We start from the raw sequence: 24,663 nt of genomic DNA on the forward strand, positions 1-24,663 counted from the left end.
CTTCTAAGAAGCGCAAGGACAAAGCAGTTAAACCTAGGCTAGAAGAACCGTCTGTACCGGACGCCGGTTCTTTAGAGGTGTCGGTGGAGCCGGTGGCTCCACCGGAGGTTTCTTTGTGTTCCCAGGGTGAGACTTTATTATTGCAAGATGTGGCCTCTCAGGAGGCAGGTCAGGCTGAGGGGGCTTCTCAGGTTACTATCCTCCCCTCCCTTCCTAGGGTGGCTAGGCCCTCTCCTTCTGTTTCAAAGGCTTCTCCCAGGGGCAGGCCAGGTTTAGCTTCAGTTGGTGTTACCCCTAGCTCTTCAGGAACTGTGCCCAAGAAGCATATGCTTAAAATGGCAGAAGATTTGATTTCTTTGATTAGGGTTCTATGCCCCCTCCTGATAAGAGACCTAGGGTGGAGCCTGAGTTAGGGAGTTTTGAGCAGGCTTCAGATGTTTCAGAGTCTTCGGCTGAAGACTTGCAGGAGTACTCTCCTTATTCTGATTCTGATGTGGATGATTCTACTCCTTCTGCTTCTCCTCCTGAGGATTTTTCTTTTTCAGAAACTCTTCACTCCATGAGGGAGCATTTTAAGTGGGAAGGTCAGGACTTCTCTGATTCCAGGAAAAGGCTTAGGGAATTTTTGTTTTTACCCCAGCATAGGCCTTTGGCTATACCTCCTGTTTTGGATGTAGTGGAAGATGTTTTTACAGAGGCTTCTCTTAATCCTGATTCTTTGCCTCCTGCTCCTGTTAAACCGGATAGGTATTACAGGGTGCCTGAAGCTCATAAGTTTCTTTTTAAGAGTCCTAGGGCAGACCCAGAAACTGTTAGCCAGGGGCCTAAAGGTGTTAAGGCTTCTGTGGTAAAAAATCCGGTTCCTGCAGACAAAGAGGCCAGGGCTTTGGATAGATGGGGAAAGAAAGTTTATACTTCTTCCACTCTTGCTATGAGGGCTTTGAATTGCCAGTTTCACATGTTGAAATACCAAAACTATCTCCTTTCACAATTGAAGTCTAAGGTTGATGCTCTGGCAGAAGGTATTGATTGTAAAGAGTTGCAAGATTTAGTACATGTTTCTGAACAGGTGGGTAAGCATTCTTTGCAATGTGGTTTTGATGCTGTACAGGCCTCGTCTAGGGTGGCTGCCACTGGGTCAGTTCTTCGCAGGCACGCCTGGCTGAGGGATCAGAATTTGTCTGACCATGTTAAAACAAGGATTTTAGATGCTCCTTTGCAATCTGACGTGTTGTTTGGTTCTCCTGTTGAGGCAGTTTTAAAGAAAATGGAAGACAAGGCTAAGTCTATGCAGACTGTTAAAGATTTTTTGCAGGTCCAGCCTCCAAAGTTTAGTAGAAATTGGCCTACTAAGGGGTTGGACGTATCCTTCTTATGATTCCCAGTCTAGGGGTAGATCTAGACGTGGTAGGGGCAGAGCTCATGGCTCTTTCAGGCCTAGAACAGGGAGTTCTCCTGCACAGTCTTCGGGTGAGAGCAGGGGTCAGTCCTTTCGTAAACAGACCCAATGACCTACCTTTTCAGCTGCCAGAGCCTTCTCGTCTGGCAGCACCTTTGGGAGGAAGGTTGGCACTTTTCAAAGAAAATTGGAGTTTAATTACCCAAGACAGATGGGTATTGGATATCATACACCACGGCTACAGGTTTTATTTCCATACCTTGCCTCCTTTCAAAGGCATGCCAGACGTTCCTCCTCAACAAAGAATAGAGGCGCACAAGCAAGTTTCTCTGTTGCTCCAAATAGGGGCCATACAGCCGGTCCCTATGCCAGAAGTGGGCCTAGGATTTTATTCTCGCCTGTTCCTAGTACCAAAGAAGGGGAACACGTGGAGACCAATTTTGGATTTATCTATCCTCAACACTTATCTGGACATTCCCAAGTTCAAAATGTTGACGTTGCAGCAGCTTTTACTTCTGCTGGGCAAAGATCATTGGATGGTAACTTTGGATCTCAAGGAGGCTTACCTTCATGTTCCTATCAGACTAAGTTGCAGGAAGTATCTGCGTTTTCGAGCTGGGACTTCTCACTATCAGTTCTCTGCATTGCCCTTTGGCTTATCTACTGCAGCCAGAGTGTTCACGAAAGTTCTGGCTCCAGTGATAGCTTTCTTCAGGCTAAAAGGAATACAGATCTATCCTTATTTGGACGACTGCCTGATTCTGGCTCAAGGAAGGAAGAGCTTCTTCATCATTTGGAATATGTGATAGCAGTGCTAAGATGCCTGGGGTATTCTGTGAACGAAATAAAGTCCAGTCTAGTACCCTCTCAGGACATGTGCTTTCTGGGTGTGAGACTGAATACAGCATCCCAGATGGCCTTTTAACCCCGGACAAACAAAAGAGTCTTTCCCTTTACTTCCATCAACTATCTCATCAGTCCGGGCTGACTGCAAGGACAGTCCTTCAAGCCTTAGGGTTCATGGCATCTTGTATTCTGGTGCTTCCCAATGCCAAACTGCATATGAGGAAGCTACAATGGTATCTCAAAATGTATGGACACAGCACTGCCAGGATCTGGACACTGTCATTCAAATAATACCTTGCATTCAAAAGGAATTTTTGTGGTGGGCTCAGGAATGTCACCTAAACAAGGGACTCTCTGTGACCCGGCCAGAGGCGAGTCAGATTTTAACGACAGATGCCTCAGACAAAGCTTGGGAGCTCATCTGAATGGAAAGTGGATACAAGACAAGTGGCCTGCCAGACTACAACATCTACATATCAACATGAAGGAGATGTTAGCAGTCCAGTTTGCATTAATAGCTTTCAAGGAATTACTTCTTCCAGGGCAGGTGTTGATTCTAACAGACAACACAACTGTCATGTGATACATCAACAAGCAAGGGGGAACGCATTCTTATCCTCTATGCAGGCAAGCAATGATTTTGTGGGAGACTGCTCTCAGTTTACAGCTCAATCTTCGGCAAGGTTTCTGCCAGGAGCACAGAACTCCTTAGCAGATGTGTTGAGCAGACGAATTATGGATCCCCACGAGTGGAAATTGGATCCTCATGTATTTCAGAAATTGACAGTGTCATGGGGAACTCCAGACATAGATCTGTTCGCTTCTCCACTAAACCATCAGCTGCCAAAGTTTTGCACAAAAAGGTTTCATCCCACGGCTTGGAGAGTGGATGCTCTTTCTTTCAATTGGAGCAATCTTCATGTGTATGCCTTTCCACCTCTGCCTCTCCTCCCAAAGGTACTTCTAAAGGTCAGACAGGACAAGCCAAGGATGATTTTAATAGCTCCAGATTGGCCTCGACAGCACTGGTACCCATTACTGAGAAGTCTGGTACGGAAGCCTCCATGGCCTTTGCCCTCGATTCCACACCTGTTGTCACAGGAGGACAGCCATTTGCTCAATGTCAAGCTTCACTCTCTGCACCTAACAGCCTGGCATATTCTGTTTTGAACCATAGTGGGCCTCCACTTCCTCAGCAAGTTTTGAATGTTATTTTGGAAGCTAGAAGGCCTAGTACAAGGAAAGTGTACGCAGACAAATGGAAGAGATTTTTATTTTGGAGTGCAGCAAAAGATTTTGATGTTTCTGAGCCTAATTTGTGTGTGGCTCTTCAATATCTTACTGAGTTACTAGACAAAGGTTTGTCTTTCTCTTCTATTAAAGTTCATGCTGCAGCAATTTCGGCTCACTATGATTGCGACACACCATTGTTTTCTCATCCTTTGTTCAAGCAATTTCTTAGAGGGGCAAAGAATATAAGACCCCCACGAAGAGCTCCTACTCCTGCTTGGGATCTCAATTTTGTGTTGGAGAAACTCACTCTACAACCTTTTGAGCCTGCAGCTACTTCTGAGTTGAAATATTTGTCATGGAAGACTGCTTTTTTGTTGGCCATTACCTCTGCAAGAAGGGTTTCTGAATTGCAGGCCCTTATGGCGGTTGAGCCTTTTTTGATTTTCCATAAGGATAGGGTATCATTACGTATTAATCCTTCCTTTATGCCTAAGGTGGTTTCTAGTGTGGCTTTGAACCAAACTATTCATTTGCCTACTTTTTATGCAAATCCCCAAAATAAAGGGGAAAAGATTTTGCACACTTTAGATGTACACAGGCAGTTGCGTTATTATTTGGACAGAACTAAAGGGTTCAGGCAGTCTCAGCAATTGTTTGTTTCTTTTGCTTTGAGTTCTCAGGGCAAGCATGTGTCAAAACAAACTATTTCTAAGTGGATTGGGTTTTGCATTGCTTTCTGTTATTCCCATCATGGCAAGGAGATTCCAGCTGGGATTAGGCCTCATTCCACTAGGGCTACTGCCACTTCGACAGCTTTTTTGAGGGGAGTGGCAACCAAGGATATTTTGGAGGCAGCTACTTGGAGTTCAGTGCATACTTTCTCTAGGCATTATCACCTGCCACTTTACTCTAAATCCAGGGCTGGTTTTGCCACTGCTGTTTTGCAGGGCATTTTGGCAACTCCTGCTTCTTTGTAGTTTAGCCATCCTCCCTTACCTCTGCTTTGGGATTCTACCCAAGTGTAAGGACTGCAGCAATGTGAGATGAAGAACATAGTACAGTTTTGTACCTACCATAAATGTAGATGTTCGAAGATCCACATTGCTGCAGTCCAATTACCTCCCTCCTTCCCTCTGTAGTTAGAGGTGGTTGTGTGGGTTGGGTTGTACATATTGTGTATATTGTATATATTGTACATATAATTAGTGCAAGGGTGGTTGGTTGGTTGTTTGCTGTCTTTTGGTTTTGACCTTTATTTTTAGGGTCTTCTGACATCTGGGGCAAGAAAAGACTGAGGATATGACGTCGGTCATGCGCATTTGTACCCTGACGTCCTGATGTCAGTCAAATGCGCCTTGACCGACGTCAGCCTTATACTTTGATATTCGGGCCGACCGAGGACAGCGGACTACCCAAGTGTAAGGACTGCAGCAATGTGGATCTTCGAACATCTACATTTATGGTAGGTACAAAACTGTACTTTTTCTTTACCCTCGCTAAACAACATTGTTGACAGGTAATATGCTAAAGATATCAATAAATGTGGAAATAATTGGATAGTCAGAATAACTGCAACTTTATTGAAGTGAGGGGTGACTGGATGGATGAGCAAGAGGCCTAGCACATAGTTTAATAAGGGCAACGGTTCAGGTGTTTGCTAGTCTGTTAACTGGGTAAGGGTAATTATGTTATTAACAGGGTCATACCCTTGCTGATAATGCATCATAATAAAACTGAAACTGATTAACAGGCTGACGGTGAAATGTAAAGTATTAGGTATGATGCTTGTATTGTTGGTGTAAGTGTTATGTAGTAACTGTATGCACCACTGAAAAACGATGAATTGTTGATTAAATACATTTAAATCAAACTTGTGTGATTTTATAAATTTTGCTGTCCAGCAAAGATGTATTGTTGGTTGGTATAAGTGTTGTGTAGTAACTGTATGTACCATTGAAAAAGATGAATTTTTGATTAAATGCATTTAAATCAAAATTGTGTGATTTTTGTAAATTTTGCTGTCCAGCTGAGATGTTGTTGCATAACAAACACTGTATTTGTTAATAGATTTATTTGGGTATTTTCTTATACTAGGCATATTTTCATATATAATAATTAGTATTTAAATGTGGTAGTAAAGGTGATTTGTTAAATAAAACTAGGCAGGTCAGTAACAATTATAAACAGAGAGGCTGTCACAGCTGTGTACATATTATGTTACAGGAGAACAATGTACATAGGCAAAACTTTTACTAATTAATTTGTGTACCTGCTTTATATCTTGCAAGGGTCACAATGGAGTGGATAACTCATCAAGCAGTTGTGTAAATCAGGAATCAGTCCTGCATGGGATGCAATTCTATCTCTTATGACTGACAATTCATTTTCTAAAGATGAGGCACTTCTGTGACACATGTTGTTTTAAAATAAGAACCTGGTATTTTTTTTTGTCAGCACTTTCTGTGGTATGTTGTTGACTTTGTAAAGTTGAGTTTTATTTTGTATTTGTGTTGGGTATAGTAAGTTCAAGGTTACTGAATGTTGGGGGTAAGGAAGTACTGCCCTAACCCCTAAGACTGAGGGATCTTAGGCTTAGTGTATTTAGAAGTGTGGGAGAGTGGAGAGTACAGGGGGGATTGCCCCCCCCCTACAAAATTTTTTTTGTTGTTTTCATAAAATTAATGATATTTCTGTTGTCGCTGTTTTATTACATTTTTTGATTATTGTATTGTAATTTTTTAAACAAGAACCATCTTCATTAAATTATCACTTATATAGGCAATTTTACATTTATAGAAATGAAAACAAACCATATTGACATATTTTTAGTTGCAAATGTTATACATCAGTTATAATCATCCATTCACTGCCAGTCCAGCATTACATGGGTCATTTAAATCATGCCTTCTTTTAAACCTTATTCCTCCTTCATAACATTATTCTGCAGCTATTGTTCCCATAATTCCTGTTTTTCTGTGTAATTTGCTCCTGCCCTTTTCTAAAGTTCCCGTTTCCAGTTGTTTTATTTCTGTTACTATATTCACTACTTCTAGAGCAGTTGGTTTAGACTTTGATTTCCATTTTCTAGTAATTGTTGTTTTTTGGTAGTCACCATAATTAGACTCATCAAGGTCTTACTACGTGCTCAAAAAATAATTTCCTAAGTTTTACCAATTTGGTCACCCAGTATTTCTGATAGAGTAGTCTGCAGGGAATTTTTTAAGTTTGCCAATTCTTTACAGTTCCAAAAATGTGTTTTCGATTACCTCTTTCTTCCCCGTCACACCCCCAACCTTTGCTAATTTTAAGTGTGTTTGATGATTGCCGTGTTCCCTTTTAGAGAGGATAAAATAGATTGTAAATTTACATTTCAGTTGTTTGTCAATTAGTATCTTCCATAATTTATAACATACACTGTTACCATGGAACCGGAGCTGCTGAAAAATGTGGTTGGGTGCATTCTTGTCCTGCAGTACACAGACAGAGAAGCAAATTACAGAAGCCCTACATTAAGCGATTTTTGTAAATAGCAGCTGTAATTTTAATTTGTTACCATGGCTAAGAAAATTGCATACCATCAACCAGTTATGGAGTAATGGGAAATTCCCAGGAGCATTTGTAAACATAACCTTTGACATTAGCACCCTAAGTTGACTATGTCATTTCTACATCATATGGAGAACAAGAAGGTCGGATGGGGCAAAGTCAGCTTTAGAGCTGCGCTATAAAGGAAGCAGAAGAGACAAAATACTGCATTATGTGTGAGGTGAGAGTAGTATAACATTTTTGTTTAGGACATTGTTTCTGACTTTCTTTCACAATTTTTATAACATATTCTACTGCTGTCTTTGTCATTCTATTTAATCAGTAGCATTTTGCATTAGTTATGTTTCTTATTTAATTGTTTACAATGAAAGGTCTAATGTTTGTCACTTTTATGTTATTTCCTTGTTTGATTTTTTTTCTTAGACCTGGGCTCTGCACTCTCTGGCACTTATAGTAGATTCCAGTGGACCAATGTATCGTGGTTATGTAGAACCAACTCTGTCATTAGTGTTGACCCTACTGCTGACAGTTCCCCCATCTCACACAGAAGTACATCAGTGTTTGGGCAGATGTCTTGGAGCTTTAATAACTACTGTGGGACCTGAAATGCAAGGTAATTCCCTTTATATTTTAAACAGAAGCTTACTTTTTCATTCCTGGTTGTTTTGTATGTTGTTTGTAATTTTTGCATATCACTTTACACGTGTGTTTATTAACTACTTTTGAAATTTGTGGCTATAAAACACATTTGATGTATCATCTACCATTATTTTAATTATCTTTTTTGAAATGTGATAATAATGTTTGTTTGTGTCTTTCGGCTTTCCCAGTTAGGGGTCGCTACAGCGGAACTCCGGTCCGCTAATGATTGGCAGTAGATTTTTACGTACTGGCTTGCCGGGCCTAATGTACAACCTTCAGCGAAGGAACGCCCATTCACGCATGTCGCCACACAGAAGACGCTCTAACTGAGAATCGAATGGGCAACGTCTGACTGTGAAGCGACAGCGCTACCGCAGCACCACCACCGCAGTCCTTTGAAATGTGATAATAATAAAAAAAATAGATTTTCTTTTTCTTTCCACTGTGTATCCATTTAGATTATTCTAAGTCTTTGTTTATATTTGATCACAAGAAGTTCCCATTTTTATAAAAATGTATGATTTTGGAACCAATTCCTACATTTCTCTTGTTATGAAAAAGAGACATGATATATTTATCAGGAGAATTTAAAATAAACTCAGCCTTACTTTTGTGGGAAAGTTGATCCACATCAGCAGTGTTTACAATGAATACTGCTTTTGAAATGGTTTCTTGTAATATTTGCATGGCTTAAAGGACAACAACGTGATTCTCTTATTAAATGCTCAAGTTCACTGTCCTTTTTCTTCTTATTTATTGTCCCTGCAATTAATAAATAACAACACAGCATTTAAAATGTTTTAAATTGACTGTTTCTCTCCATTAGAGCAGTACCTTACTATACTGTGGTGGTTTTACTTTCAAAAAAACTTTTATCTCACCCTGAAAAAGTCTCCACTTCACTGAAGTCATCAAGGCCACTGAATACAGGTATTTTTCTGGCCAGTTCCCTCCCCAAACTGACATCATCATGACCGTGCTAAAAGCCCAGCCATGCTGTGATGTCACAGCTCCCTAGTCCTTCCCCTACCCTAACAGAAATTAAAGGCTGGAACAAGGAAACCATACATGAGTCAAGTCTTTTGCTGTAAGCTGTCAATCACAGCAGGTAACAGCTCAAATTACCCTTAGCACTTTGACAGCTAGGGAAGTTAGGTGTGAAGGGGGATGAGATATGATTCAAACTAGTACAATTCAGGCTTCACAAAAAAAAAAAAAACTGCAGTTTAGCCATTCTAAAAAGAAGCAGCAGTAAAAAGCACTTTGAAAGTCTGATGTTCTTCATGTTTCACTGTTGCAGTCATCACATTTGGGTTATCCCTGCCAGGGTAGCCATCGGCCGGCCCAAATACCAGAGGCTTAGTATTTCTGCGTTGGTTGCTGTTGCTTCAGGACTGACGTCAGGTCGTCAGTAGTGTAAAGTAAGGCAGCTGATGCCATTACATCAATCTTTCTTGCCCTGGAGCCCGAAGCAAAAGCAGTTCGCACGAGTGCCGGTCAGCAGCTACCCGAGTTTCATCTACTGAATTCAAGTTGAAGTCTTCTAAAGCTAAGTACCCCATTGGGGATCCTTTTTTCTTGCACTAACCGAAGTCAGAAAAAGTTAATAATTGTCTCGCCTGTGGAAAGCAAATACCACACTGAGACTTTCATTCTTACTGCTTCACTTGTTTAGGCCCAGACCACGACGTTCCCTGTTGTCGCATCTGTGCTTTGTTCAACGCCGGAACTATCTGTCGTTGGGCCTTATTGTAGCTAGATATTTTTGTTTACAGTCCTCGAATTCCAATATGGCTTTGGTAAGCCATCTGACAGCAGATCTTCTGAAAAAATGTAAAGATAAAGACAGAGGCAGACCGCACAGGTCCAAATCTACTGATGATGCTTCTGTTAAGCTAGTTGTCAGTTCTCTGTTCCTCAGTGAGGTGCTTTCACAGCTCCTGATGCCCACTTCTGTGGATTTGCAGGCCACTACAGAGAGCCTTTCGGAGTCCGGTATGCCGCAGAACTCTTCTTCGACTAAGAATCCTGCAGTAGTCTAAACCTGCTGATGATGCTTCCGTTAAGCTAGTTGTCAGTTCTCTGGTCCTCAGTGAGGTGCTTTCACAGCTCCTGATGCCCACTTCTGTGGATTTGCAGGCCACTACAGAGACCCTTTCGGAATCTGGTATTCCACAGAACTCTTCTTCGACTAAGGATCCTGCAGTCGTCTTTACCTTGGATGGGTCCAGAGCCGCAGGGCAGTGACCGGCTTCCGAGGAAGTCCTTCGAACTACCGATTCTCTACACAAACCAACGTCTTCTTTCGTGGCTACCATTCTTTCGAAAATGACTGAGTTTCGTAGGCCCAGTGTACGAACCACACCCAAGAAACTGACAACCCAATTTCAGGCACCTACTTCCTTGCCTCAGTCTCAGATGCTAAAAATGGCGGAAGACCTTATCATGCTGATCGGCTAAGCCAAGCTACCCCCTCCAAAAGGAAAAGAGATCTGTCCCCCTGTAGTTTTGCCTGAACAAGAGTCAGATGACTCTGATAAATCTGAATATGAAGACATGCAACCCCTCTCTACCTATGAGGATTCTGATGCAGAGGATTCCATCCCTTCAGCCTCTCCCCAGAGGATTTTTCCTTTGGGGAACCCCTTCATACCTTAAGGGAGCTTTTCCAATGTGTGAGTCAAGACTATCCTCAGTCTAAAAAGAGACTCAGGGAATTCTTAGATCTTCCACATCACAGACCCTTGGCCATCCCCCCAGTCCTGGATGTTGTGGAGGATGTTTTCCTGGAATCCAGCTTGAATCCTGACACCCTCCCTCCTGCACCCAGAAAACCAGACAGGTACTATAGAGTCCCTGATTCATACATATTTCTTTTTAAAAATCCTACTGCTGACCATGAGGCAATTTCTCAAGGGCCTAAAGGGATTAAAGCAACCTCTGCTAAGAATCCCACCCCCTCAGATAGGGATTCCTGAGCACTAAACAGATGGGGTAAAAAGTATACACCTCAGCTACTCTTGATATCAGGGCACTAAATTGTCAGTTCCATATGCTAAAATTTCAGCAAAATACCCTGCAACTCCTCAAACAAAAAAATGTCTTCCTTTCCTGCTTGTGCAGAATCTAAAGAGTTATAAGAGTTAATGCATTCTGCAAGTCAAGTAACTAAACACACCTTGCACTGGTTTTGATGCCCTAGAAGCTTCTTGCAGGGCAGCAGTCACTGGATCTGTCATTGATGTTCATCGTGTTACACTGCTGCAGTCATTACACTTGGGTTATCCTGCCGTCAGGCGGTCCCTCAGTCGGCCAGAGTTCCAAAGTCTTGGTCCGGCGTCGGTTGCTGTTGCTTCTTCCCTGACATCAGTGCACCAGGGGTATAGAAGATGCATCCGACGCCATTTTCTTCAGTCTTTCTTGCCGCACGGTGACCGAAGCAGAAGCAGTTCGCAAGTGCCGGTCGGCCGACTCCTGAGATTTTCGAAATCGAATTTCAGGTCCGAAGTCTTCAATAAAGCTAAGTACTCCATTGGGGAAACTTTTTTCTTGCCTCAAACCGATGTCAGAAAAAGTTAATAATTGTATTTCTTGTGGGAAGCAAATACCTCATAAGGACTTCCACTCTTACCGTATTCCATGCCTAGGCCCTGATCACGACGTCACTAGTTGTCGGTTTTGTGCTAGATTTAACAAACACGCTATAAAAATACGTTTTGATTTTGCTTTGCACTACTTTGGCCGAAGGTTCAATTATACTATGCCGTCGGATCAACCGACGACCTCAGTACCGAAAAAACGCAAAGACAAGAATAAAGACAGGCATGCGAGGTCCAAAACCGACAAAACCTCTTCTAGGCCAGTCACCGGTTCTCAGTGAGGCGCTTTTGCAGCCCCTGACACCCGCTACCTCAGAGCCACAGGCCGCTTCCGACTCCCATGTTGAGACAACTAGGCCTCTGGAAACTCAAGGTATTGGGCCTATGGAAACTAATCCCTCAGATGGGTCCGGAGCCACTGAGCAGGCATCGGCTTCTGAGGGTGTTTTTAGACCTTCACAACTTACCATTAAAACAACAGCCAAGACAAAAGTACCATTAAAGACAAAGAAACAAGTACAGCATTCTCCTGGACAGTCCTCCATGCCTAAGAAACAGATGCTTAAAATAGCCGAAGACCTCATTACTCTAATCAGGGGTTCCCATCCCCCTCCTGAAAAATGGCCTAGGCAGGATACAGACTATGACTCCTCTGATCAGGTTTCCATTTCCTCTAATTCCTCTTCAGACCAGGGATACTCTCTACCCCCCCCCCCATTGAGGACTCTGATGCTGAAGAATCTATCCCTTCAGCCTCTCCTCCTGAGGATTATTCTTTTGGGGAAACTTTACATACCATGAGGGAGCATTTCCATTGGGAAAGTCAGGATTACTCAGAATCCAAGAAAAGGCTCAGGGATTTCCTTTTATTGCCTCAGCACAGGCCCCTGGCTATTCCGCCTGTGCTAGATATTGTGGATGATGTGTTCTCTGAATCCAGCTTATCTCCTGATTCTTTGCCCCCTGCTCCTACCAAGCCAGATAGGTATTATAGTGTCCCTGACTCTCACAAGTTTCTTTACAAAAACCCTTCTGCTGATCCAGAAACTATTTCCCAGGGTCCAAAAAGGGTTAATGCTTCCATTGCAAAAAATCCAGTACCCTCTGACAGAGATCCCAGAGCTTTGGATAGATGGGGGAAGAAAGTATACACTTCGCAACTTTAGCAGTAAGAGCTTTAAATTGCCAGTTTCACATGCTTAAGTACCAACAATATTTAATGGCTCAGTTAAAACAGAAAATGCTTGCAAGCTCAGAAGCTCCTGATTGTAAAGAAATGCAGGATTTATTGCATGCAGTTGAACAGGTGGGAAAACATACTCTGCAATGTGGTTTTGATTCTTTAGAGGCCTCTTGTAGAGCCGTAGTTACAGGTTCTGTGATTCGAAGACATGCTTGGTTAAAAGAACAGAGTTTACCTGATCATGTTAAGGCAAAATTATTGGATGCTCCTTTACAGCATGATACCTTGTTTGGTGTTAAGGCAGAAGAGGTGTTAAAGAAAATGGAGGATAAAGCTAAATCTATGCAAACAGTCAAGGATTTCTTACAGGTACAGCCACCTCGGTTTAGCAGAAATTGGCCAACAAAGAATTGGTCCTTTCCAGTGTCAGACAGGCCAGAGAGAGAGGCAGATACAGACCCCCCAAGAGGCAGATCTCAACCCCAAGGCTCAAACAGACAATGACAGTGGGGCACCTCAACCCCAAAAGGAGGTGAGGACAATTCTCAACCTTACAGGAAACAGTCACAATGACTTTCCCCTTCGTACACCAAGCACGTCCCTTTTGGAAGCCCCCTTTGGGGGAAAACTAGCACTTTTTTCTCAAAACTGGCAAACAATCACCCAAGACAAATGGGTTCTGAATATTGTGTCTCAAGGTTACAGGTTCCACTTTCATACTTTACCAAGGATAAAAGGAATGCCAGACCTGCCACAAAATCAATGGGCAGAGGCACAAAAACAAAATTCAGCCCTCATGGACATGAGAGCTATTCAAAAAGTACCACAACAGGAACAAGGACAAGGATTTTACTCAAGACTCTTCCTGGTCCCCAGAAAGGACAAGGCCTGGAGGCCCATACTAGACCTTTCAATTCTGAATACTTAACTGACAAAATGTTGACATTACAGCAGCTTCTACCCATGCTGGACAAGAAGGCTTGGCTTGTTACTCTGGACCTCAGAGGCATACCTGCATGTCCCTATAAGACAAAATTGCAGAAGATACCTCAGATTCAAAGCTGGTACAATGCACTACCAATTTTCTGCACTGCCCTTTGGCTTATCTACTGCGCCCAGGGTCTTCACAAAGTGCCTGGCACCAGTAATTGCATTTTGCAGACAAAAAGGAATTAAAATATATCCATACCTGTACGACTGCCTCATTCAAGCAGAGACAAAGGACATTCTTCTACACCATCTGGCGTTTGTAAAAAGGTTGCCAATTTCTCTAGGGTACACAGTAAACAAAAAGAAGTCAAAACTAGTGCCCTCACAACAGATTATATTCCTGGGTGCCAGCTTAAATACAACGGCCCAGAAGGCTTACCTCACGCCAGACGAACAAGTTCAACTAACTCAATATTTTCAATTACTGGCAAAAAAGTCTCATCTCCTTGCAAGAAAAATTCTGCAGGCCTTAGGATTCATGTCATCCTGCATACTACTAATACCATATGCCAGATTGCATATGAGGAAATTACAATGGTACCTAAAAAGTGTTTGGACTCAACACTCTCAGTTTAGAAGCAGTAATACCAATGATTCCCTGCCTACAAACAGGAGTTTCGATGGTGGGCACAGGCATGTCACCTAAACAAGGGTCAGCCTTTTACCCAACCCACAGCCAGGCGAACTCTAACAACAGATCCCTCGGATTACGCCTGGGGAGCACACATGGCAGGAAAATGCATTCAGGGCAAGTGGACCACAGACCAGATGCATATTCACATCAATCAAAAAGAGATGTTGGCTGTTCAAAATGCCCTAACAGCTTTCAAGGGCCTTCTGCATACAGGACAATTATTACTAAAGACAGACAACACCACAGTAATGTGGTACATAAACAAGCAAGGGGGCACTCATTCTTATCCCCTATGCAGGCAAGTCATGACCTTGTGGAACACAGCTCTAACGTATCAAGTTCACCTGCAAGCACAATTCCTGCCAGGAAAGAAAAATACCCTGGCAGACGATCTAAGCAGATATATCATGGACCCTCACAAATGGAAATTGAATCCACAAATCTTCAGCATGGTAATGCAAAAATGGGGATGCCCAGACATAGATCTTTTTGCCTCCCCACTAAATTGCCAACTACAAAAATTCTGCACAAGGACTTATCACAAACAAGCATGGAAAGTGGATGCTCTTTTGTTCAGCTGGAAAAACCTAAAAGTTTATGCCTTCCCGCCACTGCCTCTAATTTCAAAGGTACTCCTAAAAGCCAGACAAGAAAAACCACAGATGATCCTGATTGCTCCAGACTGGCCACGCCAGCACTGGTACCCTATCTTAAGGAACTTGGCTCAAGGCTCCCCATGGATTTTGCCTCAAATTCCACATCTTCTGACTCAGCAAAACAATCAGATCCTGCACGGCCAGCTCAAAACCCTAAACCTGGCTGCATGGCAGATACATTAGTCAAACAGGCAACACCTCTCTCTAAAGCTGTTATGGATGTCATTTTGGAGGCCAGGAGGCCTAGCACCAGGAAAGCTTACTTAGAAAAATGGAAGAGATTCTGCGCCTGGAACCAGGCTTCAAAGCCTTGACCCTCTTGTTCCAAACATTCCTCACATTTTACAATACTTAACTGAGATGCTGGACAGAGGCCTATCCTTCTCATCAATTAAGATCCACGCCTCTGCCATTTCAGCACATTACAACACAGATCTTCCTTTATTCTCTCATCCCTTGCTAAAGCAGAACCTCAGAGGGGCTAAAAACATAAGACCACCCCGGAGAGCACCAACACCAACTTGGGAAATCAGTTTTGTTTTGGAAAAACTGACCCTACCACCTTTTGAGCCAGCCAATACAGCCGATCTAAAATTTTTATCATGGAAAACAGCTCTACTCCTGGCAGTAACTTCAGCACGAAGAGTCTCAGAGCTACAGGCATTAATGGCAGTGCAACCTTTTATAATTTTTCATCAGGACAGGGTTTCTTTAAGGACAAACCCTACCTTTATGCCAAAGGTGGTATCCAGTGTGGCTCTTAACCAAACCATCCATTTGCCAACTTTCTATCCAAACCCCCAGAATAAAGGGGAGAAACTTCTGCATTCTTTGGACATACACAGGCAGCTATGCTTCTGCTTGGACAAAACAAAATCTTTCAGGAAAACTGAGCAACTGTTTGTAGCATATGCTGCAGGATCACAGGGCAAGGCTATCTCAAAGCAGACTATATCCAAATGGATAGGACACTGTATTCGTTACTGCTCCACACAGCATGGAAAATCAGTCCCAAATAACATTAGGCCACATTCCACCAGGGCAACAGCCACTTCGACAGCCTTTTTTCAAAGGAGTACCAACCAAGGAAATTTTGGAGGTTGCAACTTGGAGTTCAGTGCACACCTTTACCAAGCATTACCACTTGCCTCTTTACTCTAAATCCAGAGCAGGATTTGCCACTGCAGTTCTGCAGGGCCTCATAGCCAATCCTAACTCTTTATAGACCAGCCACCCAACCTTAGCTTTGGGATTCTGCCCAAGTGTAATGACTGCAGCAGTGTAACACGATGAACATAGTACAGTTTTGTACCTACCATAATTGTAGATGTTCGAGTGTTCACACTGCTGCAGTCCAGGTTACCCTCCCTCCATCCCCTCTGAACTAGCTGGACTTATCTATACCCTTCTATCCTATACAACCTTTGGGGTGTATTTGCTTGTAACTGAAGGTATTTTTGTTATTTTATATGTATATTTTTTATTAGCAATATGTATTGCCTACCTACTTGGGGGCACCTGACATCTGGGGCAAGAAAAACTGAAGAAAATGGCGTCGGATGCATCTTGTATACCCCTGGCGCACTGACATCAGGGAAGAAGCGACAGCAATCGACGCCGGACCAAGATTTCGGAACTCTGGCCGACTGCGGGACCGCCTGACGGCAGGATAACCCAAGTGTAATGACTGCAGCAGTGTGAACACTCGAACATCGACATTTATGGTAGGTACAAAACTGTACTTTGAATGGCCCCTTGCACAAAGACAACTTATCTGGCACTAAGGCAGAAGAGGTCTTAAAAAAGATGGAAGAAAAAGCAAAATCTATGCAGACAGTTAAGGATTTCTTGCAGGTCCAGCCACCCAGGTTTAGCAGGCATTGTCCCACCAAGGACTGGTCCTTTCCTGCTCCCACTAAGCCAGTCCAGCCCAGGCCCCAGGGACCCAGACCCCCCAGACAGCAGCCACAGAGAATGCACTCCACTTCAAAAACAGGGAGTTCTAAGCCCCACCCCCTTATGGTAAGAACTCACAATGACTCACCTCCCCCACCCCCTCCCTCTGCCCACCTTCACTTACCCTAGGAGGAAAAACTCTCCTTTCACACAAGCACCTTGGCCACCATTACCAACTACCACTGGGTTCTCAACATAGTGTCTCAGGGATACAAATTTTCCTTCCACACCCTTCCAACCCCAAAAGGATTCCCAGGTCTACCTCCAAACCAGTGGGCAGAGGCTCAAAAGCAAATCCTTTCCCTGCTTTCTGTGAGGGCAGTAGAGCACGTTCCTGCAGAACAGATAGGCCAAGGTTTCTACTCCAGAGTTTTTCTGGTGCCCAGAAAAGAGGGCATCTGGCATCCCATCCTCGACCTATCCTTTCTAAACACCTTCCTGGTGATCCCTAAATTCAAAATGCTCAGCTTCCAGCAGCTGCTACCCATGCTCTCCAAGGACGCTTGGCTAGCCACCCTAGATCCAAAAGAGGTGTACATCCACATTCCTGTCAGGGAATCATGCATTAAATATCTCCATTTCAGGGCAGGATCTCAACACTTTTATTTCTCTGTGCTTCCCTTTGGCTTATCTACTGCTCCCGGACTTTTCACAAAATGTCTGGCTCCGGCCATTGCCTTTTGCACACAAAGGAATATCCAGATCTAAAGTAGTTTACTTCATTTGGTCTTCAACCTGTGGGAATACGGATCCATATCGGATCCGAGCCGGCAAAGATTACTAGCATCAGCTCTGAGCTCTAGACTCCTCCCATTACCCATAATAAAAATCCACTGCCTTCCCTCCAGATCTCATTTGCCGCAGTTTGTAGAATATCATGTCCCTAGAGCTCCAGCTAACAAGAGTGATTCTGACTGTGTTTGTCTAAAATTTCTGTTACCTTTAGCCATTTCAGGTTAGTATAGGTACCCTTTCTCCCCTCCCATCGCTTTGGCATCGAGTGTAGATTTGTAGCTGAGTTAGTTTAGAGTAGTTTGTCTGTGGTGCCCCCCCCCCCCCCTTAGTCAGTCCAGTGTGATGAGTGGGTGTTTGTGTTAGCCTAAAGAAATAAAGTTTTGTCTGTCTTGTTTCTTTTTTTAAAGCTTCTTTCCTTATAGTATGGCTGACAAGCTTATCTTTAAGAGCTGCACAGAGTGTGGCCATAAGCTCTCCCCAGCAGATGGTCACACTGTGTGTGAGTTGTGCTTAGGTGTGGCCCAACTTAATGTGGATTGCTCCAGTTGTGCAGGGTTCAATCCCCAAGCTTTGAAGGATAGCAAAGGCCAAGTTGGCTCTCAAAGGTCTTCTGCCTGCCACTGAACTTCCTTCCTCGTCTTCGGGCCTCCCCTCCCAGGCTGGGACTCAAACTCCTGCATCTATGCCTGTGGTAGCGGAGCAGAGGAGAGGTAGAGAGCGAGAGAGAGAGAGAGAGAGAGAGAGAGAGTCGAAGATGAAGGAAAAGAGGAAGAGGTCCCCGAACTTCTCATCCCCGAGCAGGTCTGTATGAATCCTTGACTCCCCTCAGCTACGGTCTCCGAGGTTCTCCCCGGACCCGGAGGAGGCACATTCAGTCTCCCGGGGCTCTGTTCCCCGACCTGCCATTTCAGAGTCTGTGGCCTCGTCACGGTCGACCCATTCTTTATCGGACATGGATCTGGATAAGATGATGAGATGCTTTATCTGTACACAGATCCAGATGGGGATCTTGCCAGCCCCCCCCCCCTCAGGAGGGGTGAGCTCGCTTCCCTTTTTTCAGCCCATTTCTCCTTCTCCAATCTGACCTTCGGTTTCGTAGTTCTTGGATCCAAGGTTGGCCTTGGTCAGGGGGTCTGCGCCGATGGTCCTTGGTCCTTGACGCCGACAGCTGCCTGGAGCATCTCGGATCCGACCAGTTCGGATCCGAGCCACTGTCGGAGCTATAGTCTGGGTGTCGGATCTGAGAGAGTGGAGCCTTTTCTATCGGCTCCGATGTAGTCGGGCCAGGTTCCCTCCCTCGGAGCTCCATCCACTTCGGGTCAGGCTCCGATTCTCACTTCAGATCCAAGGAGACCAGCCTCCTTATTAGGTTCCAAGGAGGTCCGCTCTCCTTTAGCATTCGATGTGGTAGAACGGATCCTCTCTACCGGATCGAGGCTCCTGACCGCCCCCTCGGACTCCTTCCGGACCTCCTCGGCTCTGTCTATGGTCCCCATTGTCTTACCAGAGGGACAGCCTGTGCCCGAAGATCCCCAGACGGTTCCCCCAAAGGAACAGATGGCTTGCAAGAGCTCCCCAGAGAGCCCCAAGGGAGATGTGCCTCGCAAGCATACGTGCAAGTGGAGGCACTTGGACTCCCCTGAGTCCCTCACCGAGGACACAGATTTAGATGATGGGGAGGGCTCCCCAAGATCACCTCCCGACGATGTCTCCTTTGGAGACATCATGGAGATCCTGCGCCAGGGGGGAGGCTGGTCTGCCCCCAAGCCCTCCTCTGATGAGTCTTTGTTTCTGGAGGCTCTCGGCACATGCCCGTCTACATCTCAGGTGTCCCCTCCCATGGATCCTTTAGTGGATTTGATCACCTGACAGGCATGGAAGGAACCAGATACTGTGGAACCAATCCTCAAGCTCCCCGATAAGGTTTTAAGTCCTCCTATTGACAGGCCTTCTGGAACAAGAACTCCCCAGTGGACGCCATGGTATTCGCAGCCACAAAGCGGGAACTATCTCAGGAAAGTTCTTTGGTCCACCCTCCTGACCGAGAGTCATGGATGATGGACCACCTAGGAGTCCATGCGACTCCTCTCCCATGCAATGGAAGGAGCGGCTAGGGTGGCTGGGTCCGGCGTGTCCATGAGGCGTAACGCCTGGCTCAGGTTTTGCCAATTTACCAAACCCCTTTAAGGTGTCCCATGCCAATGCCCGTTATGACGGCTCAACTCTTCGGTAAGACCATCAAGGAGACACTAGTCTAGAGTGAAAAGAATAGGAAGACATTGTCTGCTGTCGGGATCCGCTTCTCTAACCCTCAAAGGTCCTTTTCCCAGAACCAGAGAGGGCAAAAGAAGATGTGGTTCCAGAAGTCTCAATATTCCCGGGACACTCGGGGCTATTCTTCCCCTAGAGGCAGAGGGGACAGAATGGATGCCGGCCCAGTGGCCGAGAGGGTCCGCGGAACTTTGGGTCTCGAGAACCGTTCTCGGACAGACCTGGGCAGCAACCCTGAGGGGTTGCCCGGCTGCTCTACTCTGGAGGCAGTCGGGGGACGATTGTCCTTGCACCCAGCAGCATGGGAGTCCATAACAATTGACCGCTGAGTGCTTCAAATCATATCCAGAGGATATTATATCCCCTTCGTGGATTCCCCCATATCTCCCAAACACCTCCCGGACGTTCCACCCACACAAAGGGAGGCAGCAGCACAGGAAATTTCCAAGCTGCTAGGAAATGAGCCATCAAAACTGTCCCCCCAGATCAGTCTGGATTGGGCTTCTACTGCAGGTCCTTTTTGGTGCCAAAGAAAATGGGGGACTTAAGGCCCATTCTGGACCTCTCTGCCCTGAGCCTGTCAGTTGCCAAAGAAAAGTTCCGGATGGCCACACTACAGTCCATCATGCCGTACGTGCAAGAGAGCAACTGGATTTGCTCATTAGATCTCCAGGATGTTTTCTATCACATAAAAATGCACAGAAGCTCCAGAAGATTCCTCCGCTTCCGGCTAGGGGCCAGTCATTATCAATTTCGAGCCCTACCCTTTGGTCTCACCACAGCCACCCAGGGTGTTTACCAAAGTGATGGCGGTTGTAGCGGCTCACCTGAGTCTTCAGGGGATTTAGGTCCTCACTGCTCCCACGAGGCATCTACTTTCCCAAACCAGGGACTACTTTCTGACTCTGGCCCTGAGTTTGGGTATCACAATTATCACATCCAAATCTCTGCTAGAGCCTGTACAGGTGATAGACTACATTGGTGCCAGGATCGACACACTCCAGGGCAAAGTGTTCCTGACCCTGGAGAGAGTTCAAAACCTCAGGATGCAGTTCTCCCTAATTTACTGTTCTCACCTCCCAACAGCGGAATCAGTGTTGAGGGCCCTAGGCTCAGTGGCGGTGAACATAACTCTTCTTCCATGTGCTCGACTACATATGCGGATTCTTCAGTGGAATCTAGCGGTTCAGTGGTCCCTGTTGGATTTGCCACTAACCTATTCTATCCATCTAAGTCAAGTGTGTCGGTCATCCCTTCTATAGTGGATGAGCTCTCTGGACATTTTGGATGGACGAACCTTTGTTCCAGCCTTGGCCCAAACCACAGTGACCACAGATGCCTCCCAACTCAGGTGGGTGGGGGGGCAATGTTCGGGCAGGACAGTCCAAGGCCTGTGGTCCTCCAAAGAGACCAGTTTGCACATCAGTGTCCTTGAGATGAGGGCGGTTCTTCTAGCGTTGTAGGCCCTTCATGCCTTTCTTCCTCTGGGGATGATTGCCATTCAGTCAGACAACATGTCAGTAGTCTGGTATACCAATAGACAGAGAGGGACCAGATCTTATCCCCTTTGTCACGAGGCCATGAGAGTGTGGGAACGGGCGATCTCCACTGGTCGCTTTCTCATCACAACGCACATTCTGGGACGGTCCAACATTCTAGCGGACAGGCTAAGTCGGACCATTCTGATGCCTTACGAGTGGTCTCTGAATCTATCAGTAGCGGAACAGATCTTTAGCGAGTGGGGTCAACCTTGTTGCGATCTCTTCGCATCTCCTTCCAATGTGAAGTGCAGCAGGTTTTTCGCTGTGATCCCCCTGCCAGGGAAGTCCCCCAGAGACGCTCTAATTCATGCTTGGCCTCCCAGTCTTCTGTATGCTTACCCGCTAGTTCCTCTCATCCTGAGGTTTCTGCATTAAGCTTGTCGACTGGGGAGCAAGGTGATCCTCATTGCCCCATTCTGGCCTCGCCAGATTTGGTTCCCCTTTCTTTGGTCTCACCTTCTGGCTCCACCTTGTTGGCATAATGATTACGGTGTTTGCCTTACAAACACAAGGTGCAGGGTTTGACTCTCACATGGGGTAATTGGCTAGGCTTAAAATGGCCCACAAGGGCAGTTAGCCTAGTACTAATCTCTGAACCTAATCTATGAACCTATGAACCTTGGATCCTAGATCCCATTCAGGATCTGATCTCACACCCATTGAGGGTGTCTCATCCGAGTCTGGACAGCCTGAAGCTCACAGCTTGGATGCTCCAGTTCCCATAATTGCTAGGGCTCCTGGACTTTCCTCTTCAATTAAGTCTATTTTGGTGGCTGCTCATAAGTCTTCAGCCAGAAAGGTTTATCGCAGCAGTGGAAATGTTTTTCTTTCTGAGCCTCTCAGAGGAGTTTAGACCCTTTCACGGCTCCTATTTCCGCCATTCTTCATTTTCTAGCTGATATTTTCCAGCATGGTGCTAGTTCTTCTACTCTTAAAGTTCAGTTGGCTGCCATTTCTCATTTTCATATGGGTGAGAATTCTGCATCCTTGGCATCTTCTAGAGTCTAGACTGTGTAAAGCCTTTATTAAAGGCACTTTTTTGCTACACCCCCCGGTCAATAAGATCCTGTCCCCCAGTGGGACCTTACTATGGTTCTCCAAGCTCTGGTCGCCCCACCTTTCGAGCCTGCCGCTACTGCAGATCTAAAATTTTTATCATGGAAAACAGCCTTTCTGGTCGCTATTACCTCTGCTAGAAAGGTTTTGGAATTACAGGCCTTGTCCATAAAATTCCTGTACATGATTTTCCATAAAGATAAAGTTTCCCTTCGAACCAACCCATCTTTTCTTCCTAAGGTGGCATCACCAGTCAATATCAGTCAGACTATACATTTGCCTGTGTTATTTCTCAGTTTTACCAACAGGATGTAATACAAACTACACATGTTGTATGTTCACAGACAATTACGATTCTATTTACACAGGACAAAAAATTTTCGTAAATCTGATCAGTTGTTTGTTTTGTTCTGTAGACCTTTTTTGGACAAACCTGTTTTCAAGGTCACTATAGCTAGGTGAATTTCTTCATGCATCCTGCAGGTCTGTAAGGACAAAGTCATGTCTCCTCCAGGTCAGGTTAAAGCTCATTCCACTAGTACCATGACTACATCTGCAGCTTTCTGGTCTAGGGTATCTTTGGACGACTTTTGCTCTGCAGCTACTTGGTCCTCATCTCATACGTTTATTTCCCATTACAAATTGGATTTGACATTTAGAAGGAGAGCACCCTTTGGCTCTGCGGTGCTCTGGAATATCCTTCCATGAGGGCCTCCCAGGAGTTTAGTAGCTGGGGACTCTGTCCCACAGTTTGAAGACCAAATGAAGTAAACTACTACAGATAAAGAAGTTATGTACTCACTATAACGTTCCATCTGAGTAGTTGTACTTCGTCTTCAATCGTCCCTCCGTCCTTCCCCCAGACCTTTGGCGCATGTTCAGCCTACAGGCTGCAGTATAAGTCACAAGTATGTTATCAGGTTGGGTTATAAGTATAGTTTCAGCAAACTTGATCTGGGGATGGAAGGCAGTGGAGGTGTATTATGGGTAAGAGGAGGAGTCTGGAGCTCAGAGCTGTTGCTAGTAATCTTTGCTGGCTCGGATCTGATACGGATCTGTATTCCCACAGGTTAAAGACAAATGAAGTACAACTACTCAGATGGAACGTTATGGTGAGTACATAACATCTTTATTTACCCATACTTAGACGACTGCCTTATTCAGGCAGACAGCCAGGAAAAGCTGCTCAAGCACCTGGCCTTTGTAAAGACCCAGCTAACCGTCCTAGGGTACACAATCAATGAAAAGAAATCCAAACAGGTGCTCACCCAAAAGATTATCTTCCTGGGAGCAAGCCTGGACACAGCATCCCAGATGGTATTCCTTACAACAGAAAAACAAATTTCCCTGACAGCCTGCTTCTCTCAACTAGCCACCAGACCCTAGTTATCTGCAAGGATGATATTGCAAGCTCTAGGGTTCATGGCATATTGCATTCTGCTCATTCCATATACCAGACTGCTTATGAGGAAACTTCAGTGGTACCTAAAAAGCATTTGGTGTCAACACTCTCAAGACCTGGAGACTCTTATACCTATAATTCCTTGCCTCAGAAAAGATTTTCTTTGGTGGGCAACAGCATGCTCCCACAACAAGGGACTAACTTTCTCACCACCCCCCCGCCACCCAGACCCTCACCACAGACGCATCAGACTATCCTTGTGGTGCACACCTGGATGGTAGGTGCATACAGGGCCAATGGAGCCCACAGCAAATCCCTCTGCACATCATCCAAAAAGATGTTATGGCTGTCCAGCACGCCTTGATAGCTTTCAAGCCCCTTCTCTCCCCTGGGCCTCTCCTGATCAAAACAGACAGCACCACTGTGATATGGTATATCAATAAGCTGGGAGGGACTCACTCCTACCCTCTATGCAGGCTGGCAGTGACCCTTTGGCACACAGCCTCTGCCATGCAGCTGCACCTGTTAGCACAATTCCTACCAGGTTCTCTCAATTCTCTGGCAGACCAATTAAGCAGAAATCTTCTGGACCCACATGAGTGGCAGCTCAACAGAAGAACCTTCACCCTAATAACTCAGAAATAGGGCACCCCGAAGGTTGACCTCTTTGCCTCCCACACCACCCATTAGCTCAGCAAATTCCGCACCAGGGAGCATCACTGTATAGCTTGGAAAGTGGATGCCCTGTCCTTCCCCTGGGTCACTCTATCTGTCTATGCCTTTCCTCCACTACCTCTTATCCCCAGGGTACTGCTCAAAATAAAGGAGGAAAAACCAAGGACAGTTCGTAAGCTTCCAGACTGGCCTAGACAGTACTGGTACCCCTTGCTGCGCAGCCTGTCCCCACTGCCACCATGGCATCTTCCTCAGATTCCAAAGCTCCTGACCAAGAGGGAAGGGGAATTCATGCATCT

General features: G+C 45.2%; 1 protein-coding gene across 3 annotated transcripts in view; it reads left to right on the forward strand.

Annotated features, from left to right (window-relative positions):
• The window catches only part of HEATR5B (HEAT repeat containing 5B), a 2,176,461-nt gene that overhangs the window by 1,274,213 nt on the left and 877,585 nt on the right, over positions 1–24,663 (forward strand). For all 3 annotated transcript variants that reach the window (XM_044058540.1, XM_044058533.1, XM_044058548.1), the window contains exon 20: positions 7,448–7,637. In XM_044058540.1, coding sequence (XP_043914475.1) covers positions 7,448–7,637 — 190 coding nt within the window. The remainder of the gene's footprint in view (positions 1–7,447; positions 7,638–24,663) is intronic.

The sequence above is a fragment of the Protopterus annectens genome, chromosome 1.part2, assembly GCF_019279795.1.
Source record: "Protopterus annectens isolate FY-2018-M chromosome 1.part2, PAN1.0, whole genome shotgun sequence".
NCBI lineage: Eukaryota > Metazoa > Chordata > Ceratodontiformes > Protopteridae > Protopterus > Protopterus annectens.